Source organism: Rhinopithecus roxellana, chromosome 9 (genome assembly GCF_007565055.1).
Source record: "Rhinopithecus roxellana isolate Shanxi Qingling chromosome 9, ASM756505v1, whole genome shotgun sequence".
Taxonomy (NCBI): Eukaryota; Metazoa; Chordata; class Mammalia; order Primates; family Cercopithecidae; genus Rhinopithecus; species Rhinopithecus roxellana.
The window spans coordinates 108,899,345-108,912,730 of record NC_044557.1 but is presented as its reverse complement, the minus strand read 5'-3'; the positions used below and the strand labels follow the sequence as shown (position 1 = coordinate 108,912,730).

At 43.2% G+C, this 13,386-nt stretch overlaps 1 protein-coding gene across 7 annotated transcripts in view; it reads right to left on the bottom strand.

Annotated features, from left to right (window-relative positions):
• XPO7 (exportin 7) overlaps positions 1 to 13,386 on the bottom strand; it is an 89,025-nt gene that overhangs the window by 1,921 nt on the left and 73,718 nt on the right. For all 7 annotated transcript variants that reach the window (XM_030937611.1, XM_030937614.1, XM_030937615.1 and 4 more), the window contains exons 19-27: positions 13,205 to 13,311; positions 10,603 to 10,691; positions 9,455 to 9,562; positions 5,937 to 6,019; positions 5,471 to 5,685; positions 5,102 to 5,240; positions 2,504 to 2,664; positions 1,460 to 1,558; positions 735 to 862 (exon numbers count right to left, since the gene is read on the bottom strand). In XM_030937611.1, coding sequence (XP_030793471.1) covers positions 735 to 862; positions 1,460 to 1,558; positions 2,504 to 2,664; positions 5,102 to 5,240; positions 5,471 to 5,685; positions 5,937 to 6,019; positions 9,455 to 9,562; positions 10,603 to 10,691; positions 13,205 to 13,311 — 1,129 coding nt within the window. The remainder of the gene's footprint in view (positions 1 to 734; positions 863 to 1,459; positions 1,559 to 2,503; positions 2,665 to 5,101; positions 5,241 to 5,470; positions 5,686 to 5,936; positions 6,020 to 9,454; positions 9,563 to 10,602; positions 10,692 to 13,204; positions 13,312 to 13,386) is intronic.

Below are 13,386 nucleotides of genomic sequence, written 5' to 3'. Positions count from 1 at the left end.
AAGAAATCTCACTGACAGAGGTAGGAAGTTGCTCTCACACGTGAGGGCAGTAAGCCAATGAAGCCATCTCATTTCTTAATGCAGCAAGACCAGGTGGTGTAGTGCTGTGCTGTCCAATAGGGCAGCTGATAACCGCATACGGCTACCGAGCCCCTAAATTATGGCCAGTGTGACTGAGAAAATGAATCCAAATTAAATACAATTTAACATTCAGCTCCCCAACTGCATCTTAATTTTAAATTAAAATGCCTTATTTTAAATTAATTAAAATTAAATAAAATTTAAAAATTAATTGCAAAGCCCAATACACAATTCATTGGAAAATCCCCAGGTATGTTTGAAACAATCTGGGTATTATAGGAACCTACTTTGTCAACTGTAAATTTATGAAATCTAAATACGGATCAAGGATTTCTGATGAAAATATATGAACTGACATATGCTGTTAAATGTAAAGTACACAGGATTGTGAAAATGTAGTACAAAAAGAATGTGAAAACCCACAATTTTAAAATATTGGTTACACATTGATACAGTATTTTAGATACAATGGGTTAAATCAAATATATTATTAAAATGAATTTTGCCTGTTTAACATGGCTCACTTTTCTATTGGATAGCACTGCTTTAGATGGCCTTCAAACACAGATGTACAAACACTTTAAAGGAACTGGCTGTTTCGTTGATTTGAAAAATAGCAATTGAGGTTTCTAGGCAGGACGCTCTATACTCACCTGTCTCTGTTTTTCGTAAGAAGATTTCGCTCAATGCCTTCCATCAGGTTCTCAAAACACAGGTGCATGGCCTGCTGCTTCTCTGGTGGCTGGCTGTTCACGATACTGTTCCTTAGGTCAGAAAAATACTGTGGGGCAAGGAGCGGAACAGAAGGTAAGAGAAGCAGGGGAAGGCAGATTAGCCCTCTGTCATCTGCAGGGTTGAAGAATGTTCTTCTCTAAGGAGGAATGGAGTATCTACTAAAATTGGACACTTAAAAAAAAAATTCAGGCAAGCACTTGCGGGATAATATGTTTTCATCCTACTAAGAAAATAAAGAATTTTTAAATTGTAAAGTACTTTAAAAGGGTCATCTGATCCAGACCTTTCTTTTATCGGAATCTTAAGACTTGTTTATAGCAGAGCTAGAACTGGAACTTAGGTTTTAGATCCTCTGATACCCAGGTACATTATTTCCTTGAAAGGTTTCTTTTACTGCCTAGGGGAAACACTCCTTTATCCTGTGTCTGTGAGCTACCACACATGCTGACTTCTAACAGTTAAGTGATTATGTGATATTGAAAGCACAAATGTGAATTGAAAGGGACATGCTCAGTAAATGACCCATTTTCCCTGTTTCACCACCATGGGGTGTTTCTATACACATTTCTCCCAGTGCTTGGTGATAGCAAGTGCGTGGTTGCCACTGCTTCTGGGGTTGGCACCAGGGAGCCGGCTCTCTCACCTTTTCATTAAGCAGTATCAAGCCAAGTAGTGGTCGGGACATAGACCACTGGTTCCTACAGTCTTCAAAGATGATGATGTTCAGCACCGTGGACAGCATCTGAAAATGGAGAATGTGAGGCAGTGACCTAATGTACTGCTACCCAAGATAAAACGACAGATTCCAAATACAGGAGTATATTAGGCTGAAGGCCTTTTCTGTATAGGGTAAATCAGACAAATAGTTTGTGAAGCTTCATCTGAGTCTTATATTTCAAGGTTACCTTTTCTTCTAAGATATTCATTTCCTTTCTTATTCTTAAAATTGGTTTGATTACTTCACTTACAAATGGATCTTTCCAGGTCACCCCGACTTGTGGGGAATGGGATGGGGTCACGTAACAAAATTACAGTAAGCAAAACCACCTTGCATGATCCCTTCCAGGTACTCAGAGTTGACAGTTTTATGACATTTTGTGAATGTGATGGAGTTCTGATTTATTTCTCTGCTTCTTTAGAGAACAGTGTGGACAAAGGTAATACTGGCTAAAATCTCAATAGTTACTGATCCCATTTCCTTATCTATTTTCATCTAGCATGTATTTCTGTAAGTTATTTCAAGACACATACAAATAAAATAAAGGCAAGCATAAGGTTTGATCTCTCTGTGGCCAGTTATTTCCTTCTGTCTTACATTCTTGTTCCTGTTTTGTAAACAGGAACGCAGGCCTTTAGAAAGCTGGATGCTGCTAACTCTTGCTCTATTTAGAGCAGTGGGTGAGCAAAGTAATTTTCACGGATAGAGGATAGTGCTCATGAGATAGGTCCAGGGCACAGGGGTCGTTGTGACACTCAAGAATAATAATCCAGAACCTGAGTTTTTTCTACATCCAGTGATTACCTGGCAAACTCAAAATCCACTGCAACTTTAAGACACGGACTTCATCTCAGCAGCAGGAACCTGATGAGATGTTACGTTAATCGTGTGTGGGCTCCCCTGTTTTGCAGAGGTCCCTCCTCTGTGGGACACCCCATCACTGCCTCCTATGCCTCCACTTTCTCTTACCTGCTGGATCATCTCTGGATGCTGCTGCATGATGTGCAGAAAGCGGTCGCTCTCCTGATTCAGGGGTGTGGTCCTCTTCTTGGTGCTACGTGATAGCTGCTTGAAGAGGTATGTTACAATATGGTCTAGGCAGGAGCAGCAGCCTGTGCATACCATGGTGTCTGTAAGAAACAAAGGTAGGGGTAGGGCAGAGCTGCTGATGGTGGCCTGAGCAAATATGGACTATCTTTGGGTGAGATCCATTAGGGTACTGTGGCCAATTCAGCCAAGGCGGTTGCTCAAGATGACTCATGTTAACCTCTCACCCTCATTGTATAGCAGGGCTCAATTTCTAAGTTTGAAAGTGAGTATGTGGTAATAAAAAATACCGAAATTATTGGCTCAATGTGTTGTGGATGTACATACATCTTCTGCCTCACACAAAATAACAAACAGTTCGATTCAGCAAGTGCTTCTTTTGTGCCAGATTTTGTTGTAAGTACCTTATAGGTGTTATCTCTAATATATCCTCTCAAGAACTCAGGAAGTAGGTTTTTTGTTTTACACATGAGGAAACTAGAATTAGGAGAGGTTATGCATCGGCCTAACGATCAACTGCTAGTAACTGCAGGAGCTGTGATTAGAATCCAAGAAGCCTGGCTTATGAGCCTATGCTCTGAGTTACCAGTGGAATGTAATTAAACCCAGATTGATGTAGCCTCTGAATGTTTATTGTTTGTTAGAATAGGGTGTGCTGCATCATCTGTTTATCTCCAAAGCATCACTGGGGGAGCTGCAGACTCATCTATGCGTCTTTACAAAGGCAAGAGTACAGCACAACCTGTGGACAGAACTCTGATGAGGTGAGGCCAAAGGACTAAGGGGCTGAACCTTAAAAGAGTAAACAAGTCTCTGATTCCTACGGGACTGACGGTTTATGCAAAGGTCCCTCTACTTTCTTTTTCTTTTCTTTTTTCTTTGAGACTGAGTCTCGTTCTGTCGCCCAGGCTAGAGTGCAGTGGTACGATCTCGGCTCACTGCAACCTCTACCTCCCGGGTTCAAGGGTTCAAGCGATTCTTCTGCCTCAGCCTCCAAAGTAGCTGGGACTACAGGCACGTGCCACCACGCCCAGCTAATTTCTGTATTTTTAGTAGAGATGGGGTTTCACCATATTGGCCAGGCTGGTCTTGAACTCCTGACCTTGTGATCTGCCTGCCTCAGCCTCCCAAAGTGCTGGGATTACAGGTGTGAGCCACCATGCCCGGCCAGGTCCCTGTATTTTCAATAAGATACAAAAAAGTCTTCCAAAGCAAGGGCTGATACCTTGATTGGACTGTACTAGGTATGGCTATGCACCCTGATAGAATGATGGAAGTCAATGTGTATCAAAGTGGCACAGAGGCATGGATAATTCACCACAGTTGATAATCCAAAAGTCAGTCTATGTGTATTTGCAATATATCATCACTATTTGGCAGTTGACTTAATCTTCCTACTTATGTTTTGTTCAGCCTAATATAAAAATGTGTTTTATTCCCTGAACACATAAGATTGTTGGGCCACGCACGGTACCTCATGCCTGTAATCCCAGTACTTTGGGAGGCCGAGCCAGGCAGATCACGAGGTCAGGAGATCGAGACCATCCTGGCTAACATGGTGAAACCCCCGTCTCTACTAAAAATACAAAAAAATTAGGCAGGTGTGGTGGTGGGTGCCTATAGTCCCAACTACTCGGAAGGCTGAGGCAGGAGAATGGCATGAACACGGGAGGCAGAGGTTGCAGTGAGCCGAGAGTTCGCCACTGCACTCCAGCCTGGGCGACAGAGCGACTCAGTCTCAAAAAAAAAAAAAAAAGATTGTTGGAAGGTAGCCTAGAAACAAAATGGTTGACAGGAGCCATATGGACTAGGATGAAAAAACTTACGGAGCTAGCTGCATGAAACCTTTCCCCAGCCTCCACGGCCCTCAGGACAGAATTCAAACAGCCTAATACGGCTTATGGGCGGATCCCCCTCAAGATCTCCAGATTTGCTCCTGCTTATCTCTAAAGCTTCAATTCATTCCTAACTCCCCTGGACTAGTGTGCCAGCCATCTGGATTTCCTGGTTCCTTTTTGTCTACAAGTGCAAGCACTTGCTGTCTCTACTGCTAGGAACCCTCCCTGGCTAACGAGGGTAACACCTGTCCAGCTTTTAGGTTTATGCTTTGATGCCAAGTCTTCCAGCCAGTCTTCCTTGATCCTGACCTCCTCATAACCAGGAGTCTAGGTATTCTTGAGGGCTTGTGTAGCACTCTGTACTCACCCCTATTGTAATGTTTAAGTGGTTAAGTATGGTAAACAGGCAGTTGTTTGCTCATGTGTCTGTTCTACCCACCAGATAAGCCCCTTAAGGACGGGACTATATGCTGTTAATTACTGTATCCTCAGTGCTTCCACAGTGCCTTGTACTTAGGAGGGGATCAGTGAGTGTCTGCTGGATGAGCATGTGCTGCGCATTATATACTTTATTGTTATGGCCAAACCCCCAAGGCAGTGATCTTTTTGGACACTGGAGCAAGATTCTCTCTGTTAAGTGGTAAAAAACAAAGCTACCAACTCACCCCACCCAGGTGCTTACCAAGTGCAGTAAGTCCTTCAGAAATGGAAGAGAGAATATACATGATGACACGAGGTTCCAGGCTTGCAATAAAGTTCATATGGTCCTGGGTCAGGACTTCCAGTAGTGAATAATAAGACTGGCTGAGCTTGGGGTAATCCTGTGGGAGAGGAGGAAGAAGAAAATCAGCTTAGGCACTATGCACTCCAGCATGCAGGGAGACGATCTTAAATAGCTTAGCTCCTTTCAGTTGGGAAAACAGATGACTTAGTTACAGCAAAAGGAGCCAGCTTATATAGTTTCTCAAGAGCAGTGTTTAATCATGGTCTCAGGTGAAAAAGGCTGAATGTGATGAGGAACAAGATTCTGGCAATGCAGCGTAAGGCTTACCAAGAGATCACTGTGGGGAATAGAGAGGAGCAGCTTGATGAAGGTCTGCAGAGCATTGTCCAGGGCATCATCTCCATAGAGACGAAAGACTCCAAAATTGACGTAACTCCCACTGAGAGCAGCCTTCAGCATGGAGAAGCAGATGGAGATGCCCTTGAGCTTCAGAGCATAGACCTGATCCTTTGGGACCTCTCCTAGTGTCAGGATGCGATTGCCTGAGTAGACATGTCATATATGTTATTCAACCACATTAGAAGCACTCGTTTAGTTCAGCCTTCCCACTCCAAAGGCATACAAGTTCCAGCAGGTCCCTGGTGACAGGTGGCACTCTAATACACACGTATTAGCATAAATAGGAATGCAGTCCTGGCTCCTGCCAGGGCTGGTTGGAGACCCACATGCTTGTTACAGTGTGGTGACTCAGCTGGAATTAACTTCTAGAGGCATGATTATCTGAAGCACTTACCATACATTGTTATCATCTTGCTGGTTTCTCGGAAGAGTAAGATGCCATTGGGGGAAGAGACATCAAACTGGAGTCGCTGGGATCTGAGCAGAGAGCACAGAAGGAGAAAAAGTCAGAGGTGTTTTCTTGGAAGACTGGGGTACTTGAGGCTCTCATCTGAGTACCTTGGGTGATCCTGTATTTACATTAGGATAAGCAATTGCCTATCCTAATATGAGAATAACCAAGTTATAGACATTTAACCATGAAGTAGCTTCTACCTTGAAGACCAACATGCTAGATTCAGATTCTGCTGCTCAAATTAAAAACATTTATAAGAAAAAAAATGCAGCAGCAGATAAAATTACTATTTGAAAATTCTTATTTGATTAAAGTATATTTTCTTTTTTTTGAGACGGAGTCTTGCTCTGTCACCCAGGCTAGAGTGCAGTGGCACGATCTCGGCTCACTGCAAGCTTCGCCTATCAGGTTCACAACATTCTTCTGCCTCAGCCTCCAAAGTAGCTGGGACCATAGGCACCAGCCACCATACCCGGCTAATTTTTTGTATTTTTAGTAGAGACGGGGTTTCACCGTGTTAACCAGGATGGTCTCCATCTCCTGACCTTGTGATCCGCCCACCTCAGCCTCCCGAAGTGCTGGGATTACAGGCGTGAGCCACTGCGCCTGGCCTTGATTAAAGTATACTTTCTACCCATCGCCTCTTGATACTAATGCAGAGCCCTTCACCTTTATGGCTTTAGTGGCAACTGAGGGAGGGGCCAAAGCATTGTTACCATTTTATATGAAGAAAAGATGCATAGGGACTTGGAATGGCCCAAAAGAAGACAGAGAAGGCCAAAATTTGTAACCATCTTGGTTTTAAGTTCCTGACTCTTTTGTCTGCTCTATGTTTTGATGAGCTTTATTAGATTCAAGTTGGTAAGACCTGAAAAGCCCAGGAGTCCTTCCTACTTCCTCTTTCCTACACCCCCACACTGAATCCATCAACATCTAATTCTAAAATAACCCCAAATCCACTTTTCCCTTACATTCTCTCTGATTCTACTCTTATCTGCCTTCAGTCCCATTCTTCACATGGTAGCCTTTAAAAAACTTAAATGAGATCATTTTAATACCTTGCTGAAAACACTAGAGCGGCTTCCCACTGCGATGAGAATCAATGCCACTCCTCATCACTGCTGTGCAAAGGTGCTAGATGATGTGGCTCCGCTTGCTGGTCTGACCCACTCCCACAGACTCCCCCACCAACCAGGCTCCTGCCACAAGTCCCAACAAGCTTGTCCTATCTCAGGACTCCTGCAGTTGTTTTCTGTTTAGAAGACTCCTTATCTTTGCAGGGCTACTGGAATCTTTCTTGCCATTTAGATCCTAGTTAATATTACCGTCTCTGAGAGGTCTTCCCTGACCCTCCTGTCCTTCAATTCCCCTATTTTTACTGCCTTGTTTTATTTTGTTTTATGGCACTTAATCACTGGAAAGATCTTTCATACTTGTTTTTATTGTCTGTCTTCCCCACCATTTGTAAAATCAAAGAGGGTAGAGATTTTGTCTGGCATAGTGGCTAAGAAGTTTTGGCAAAGAGGCCGGGCGCGGTGGTTCATGCCTGTAATCCCAGCACTTTGGGAGGCCGAGGCGGGCGGATCACGAGGTCAGGAGATCCAGACCATCCTAGCTAACATGGTGAAACCCCGTCTCTACTAAAAATACAAAAAAATTAGCCAGGTGTGGTGGCGGGCGCTTGGAGTCCCAGTTACTCAGGAGGCTGAGGCAGGAGAATGGTGTGAACCTGGGAGGCGGAGCTTGCTTGCAGTGAGCCAAGATCGCACCACTGCACTCCAGTCTGAGCGACAGAGCCAGACTCCACCTCAAAAAAAAAAAAAAAAAAAAAGTTTTGGCAAAGAGTAAATGCTCTCAAGTATCTATTTTATAAATGAGTAACTCTTGAATGTAAGTCTCCTGGGAGGTTATAGCCTCTTTATTACCCATTCCGTAAGGCAGTTTTAAAACTTATTAATTCTGCTGGGCGTGGTGGCTTACGCCTGTCATCTCAGCACTTTGGGAGGCCGAGGCGGGCGATCACCTCAGGTCGGGAAATCGAGACCAGCCTGACCAACATGGAGAAACCCCGTTTCTACTAAAAATACAAAATTAGCTGGGCGTGGTGGCACATGCCTGTAACCCCAGCTACTTGGAAGGCTGAGGCAGGAGAATTGCTTGAACCCGAGAGGCGTTAAGTTGCAGTGAGCCAAGATAGTGCCATTGCACTTCAGCCTGGGCAACAAGAGCGAAACTCCATCTCAAAATAAATAAATAAATAAATAAATAAATAAATAAATAAATAAAAATAAAGACCTTATTAATTCTCTCAGGACTGCCATGAGAGACCAATGGCCATTCCTGAAATTCTAGGAAAGCTAAGGTGCTAGACTTTTCTTTTTCACTATCCTTAATTTGATGTTTTGAAAATCTTTCTCACTTTTTAAAAGCAAATTTTTATTGATCCTGCCACAATCTCTCTAATAAATACCTTTCTTAAGGAAGGGTATTCTAATACCTATCCTTCTCAATGTCTCTAACCATGAAATGTGATGGACAAGACACCATTACCAGATGTTCACTTTTGTATCTGTGGGCAGGAAATCAGAATCTTGGTTGCCAAATTTACTTCTCCTAAGAATGGACACCTGGAGATTCTTTTTATTTTACTTATTTTGAGACAGGGTCTTGTTCTGTCACCCAGGTTGGCATGCAATGGCATAATCTTGGCTCACTGCAACTTCTGCCTCCCAGGCTAAAGCGATCTTCCTACCTCAGCCTCCTGAGTAGCTGGGACTACAGTTGTGTGCTACCATGTCCAGCTAATTTTTTGTAGAGGTGGGTTCCACCATGTTGCCCAGGCTGATCTAGAACTACTGCATTCAAGCAATCTGCCCACCTTGGCCTCCCAAAGAGCTAGGATTACAGGGATGAGCCACCGTGCCCCACTGGAGACTCTTTTTAAAAGTGACTTAATGGCCAGGCGTGGTGGCTCATGCCTGTAATCCCAGCACTTTGGGAGGCCGAGGCAGGCATATCACAAAGTCAGGAGATTGAGACCATCCTGACTAACACAGTGAAACTCCGTCTCTACTAAAAATACAAAAATTCGGCCGGGCGTGGTGGTGGGCACCTATAGTCCCAGCTACTTGGGAGGCTGAGGCAGGAGAATGGAGTGAACCCAGGGGGCAGAGCTTGCAGTGAGCCAAGATTATGCCACTGCACTCCAGCCTGGGAGACAGAGCAAGACTCCACCCCCAACCCCCCCCAAAAAAAGTGACTTATTTCCTGCAGTTGACCATGGTTTTGTGTAGTTGGGAATACTATTCTTTCAAACAAACAAAACACAAAAACTTCAAATTTTAAAATGTAGCAGCAACTCTTATTATCTCCCACAATCCGCCCAAAGCACTAGATACAGCAAATTCTCTCAGATTAACAGGGCAGATGTGCCCTTGCAAGCTCTGCCTCCTGCTTACCTATTATGAACTAACTCAGCCATCAACTTGAGTACAGGTGTAGTACAGGCTGGATCATGGTACCAGAGCTCAATTGCCCGTTGGAGAATTGGCATATAGGATGGATATCTGTAAATGAGAAGCTAAGGAAAGATTTCTGATTCCAGAAAGGTACAGAATTTAAAATAGTTTTTCAGCATTAGCCAAGCACAAACTTGTCAAATTACAGTTCTTTAAGTTCCTGTCTCTTGCTTGCTAATCTTAGGGTCTTTCTAACCAGAAGATACTAAAGTGATTTTGTGTTCTTTAACCTGTAAAAGGCATCTAATAATACATTTTAGTTTACATAGTGCCTTTCTTCTGAAGAGTATGACGTATTTCATATTGTTACTTATCCTTTCATCACTTCCATGGTATTATAGGGGATCAGCTCATTTCCTTTACATAACTAATTAAAGAGGCAACTGGATTTGAAATAATCTGCATAAGGGTATGAAGTCAGTAAAGTCAGACTTCCTAATTTGTAAAAGTTGTTTTTTATCTTTTTTTTTAATTTTTATGTTTTCTGAGACGGTGTCCCGCTCTGTCACCCAGGCTGGCATGCAGGGATGCGATCTCGGCTCACTGCAAGCTCCGCCTCTCGGGTTCACGCCATTCTCCTGCCTCAGCCTCCCGAGTGGCTGGGACTACAGGCGCCCGCCACCACGCCCGGCTAATTTTTTGTATTTTTTAATAGAGACGGGGTTTCACCATGTTAGCCAGGATGGTCTTGATCTCCTGACCTCGTGATCCGCCCACCTCAGCCTCCCCAAGTGCTGGGATTACCGGCGTGAGCCATTGTGCCCGGCCTTTTTATTTTTTTTAGTAGACTGAAACATCTCTCCAAACATAGCAAAACCAATAGGTCTACAGTAGTATATAGTTCCGCAGGCATTTATATTTGAGATCCAAAAGAAAAACTGGGAGACTACCTCATTCATGTTCTAACCTCAGACAACCTTATCTCTGTCATAAGGTGGCTTCCAGGACACATGTAGGCCTTCTGGGTAATTCTTCATCTTCTTCGCCTCACTACCCTCCCTTCCTCCCACACCCTCTCTGGACCCCATCACCCAATCACACTCCAGTTAAGGCATGCTGTAGTGTGCTCCTAGTTTGAGTTAGGATACATCCATTCAAAGAGCATCATGAAGCTGGTCTTGGCATTGAAAGCGAAAGCGATCCCTCTCAGGTCTCTTACTAGGCCAACTAGAGTTCGCTGTAGTAGAAGGCAAAAATGTTAAAATAGAAGACAAAACTGCAACAGTCTAATGATGATTCCGCACATGTGTCATCAAGTTCTTCCTCTCACTGTTCAACAAACACTCCTTCTCAAATATTCTGATTCAATCTCTTCTATGCTAGAATGGCATATTTTCATTCTAGCAGTGGAAGTTTGTTTTGGAATTTTGAAGTTTGTTAGCTTTGGAAGTTTGTTATGCCAAGAAAATTAGCTTTGGAAGTATGTTTCGCCAAGAAAATAGGTTCCTGGTTCATAGCAAAAATAGAGGCTGATAAGGTTTTAAGACATTGAAGTAATACATCACATGTAAAAAGTGAAAAAGCTTTGGGTCCACCCAGGGAGGAAAGGAGGGGAGGGAGGGAGGGAGGAAAGGAGGGGAGGGAGGGAGGGAGGAAAGGAGGGGAGGGAGGGAGGGAGGAAAGGAGGGGAGGGAGGGAGGGAGGGAGGGAGGAAAGGAGGGGAGGGAGGGAGGGAGGAAAGGAGGGGAGGGAGGGAGGGAGGAAAGGAGGGGAGGGAGGGAGGGAGGAAAGGAGGGGAGGGAGGGAGGGAGGAAGGGAGAGAGAGACAAAGAGACAGACAGAGAAACACACGGCAAAGAAACCCACTCAAAAAGCCAGAAAAAAGCAAAAAAGAAAAACAGAAGTCCCGAAGAAGAGGTAGAAGAGTCATATTATACCCTAATGGTTCATACCCTAAAGGAAGTCAGATGCAGGCCCTGCCAAGAGGAAGACAAAGAGGAGTCTACATAGCACCTCTCCCTTTGGGTGGGCCATCTAGATGAGACTATGTTTAATCTGTACTCTCCATTTGCAGAAAAAGAGACTGATGCTTAAAGAGGCCAAAAATCTTCCCCCAGTCATGTTGCCAGGTAGTAGGAGGGCCCAGATCAGGACTCATACATAACACCAAGACTCCAAATCCAATACTCACTCTCTCAATAAAACTTTTACTTGGGACATGAACAGCAATAAAACTACTTTAAAAATCATAGTTTGGGATTTGTCTCCAAACGTGGAGACAGAACAACAACAAAATCTGGTCGTCATCAATATGCTCAAGAAGGTTGCACATTTGGGGATCTTGACACATTTGGCAAAAACATCACTTCTGTTAACAGTCTGCTTGTAAGCAAACAGTTCTCTCCTAAGCTGATACCACAAGCTCAGTTTTCCAGTCTAAGACTTGGTCAGTATCTTAAAAGACTACATGGGACATGACAAAGAAGTGGGTGATAGCTGTAGTCCACTACCAAGGTTGTTCTTTTGGTTAATTTTACTTGCTTTACATGAAACTAATACCATATAATGGGAACAGGGCTGATATTCACTGATATCCCTAAATCCTTGATACTGGTTGATACTCTAGCCTACAGTTGCTACTATGTTCCAGAATAACCCAAGCTTTGAATGGTACCTATCTCAGACCCTAAAACACAAGTATAAAGGGAAGAGAGGTCTGGATTAAGTATTGCTTTCTGTCTACCCTGCTGATTTGTAGATGGAAAAAGAAAAGGCTAAAGATGAAAAAGGAGAGCTTTAGAATGTTAGGTAAAGCCTGGCATTTTTTTCTGGCAATACCCTGGCTATCTGGTAGTTCTACCATTCAGCCTTGGTGCCCTGAGGAATACTGTAAAAAGTCCTACCAATATTAACATCCTGGTGTCTTCTGATTTTGACACAGGTCAAGAGAACAGTATGTATGAAGTAAAAAGATGAGGAAAGCAATAATCAAGAAATGACAATTCTAAGAGTTAGAAAACAAGAACTTAGAATTCCATGTATGTGGAAATTCACTGGGCATCGTGTCTCATGCCTATAATCCCAGCCACATGGGAAGGTGGGGCAGGAGCTGAGAGTTCGAGGCTTGCAGTGAGCTAGGATCCGGCCACTGCACTCCAGCCTGGGCAACAGAGTCAGACTCTGTCTCTAAAACAAAATTAAAAATAAAAACTCATATATGTGGAGATTCTTAAACCTTCTAAATGACTCAAGCGTCAAAGAAGAAATCTCAGTGGATATTAGAAATCACAAAAAACTGAATAATGAAAATGTTCCATATTAAAATTACGGATTCTGAAGATCTATTTCACAACAATGTAGAAATACCTGACATCACTGAACTGTACATGTAAAAATGGTAAAGATGGTAAACTTTGTTTTTTACCACAATTTTAAGAAAACCCAACTTGTCACTAATGAGCAGTATTAAAAATGAGAAGGGGATGTAATTAAAGATAAAACTGAGATTAAAAAGGCAGTAAGAAAACTGTAAACAACTTTATGCTAATATATTTGAAAACTCAGATAAAAAAAATCCTAAGAGCTACTCAAGCAAATACATTGTAATATAAAAATAGAAGTTTACAAATCTGGTTCTGCAATTCCAAAACCCTAGAAGTACAAGATATTAAAAAAAGCTAAGGCAGTGGATAATTTACGGTCAAGCACGATTTTCAATCAAGGACTGCCCTAAACCAGAAGCTGACTCACCTTTGCCTCCTGCTCGTTGAAACTGTTGGTGCTAAACATCTGGGCCACAGCCTCAAACGCTGCTGTGAGTGGCAGCATGAACTGCTCATACTGATCTTCATCCTCTCCTGTAAAGGAAACATCCCAGGGTATAACCCCAATACCAAGAATTCAAGTGCATATATGGGAAGATGGGATCAAAG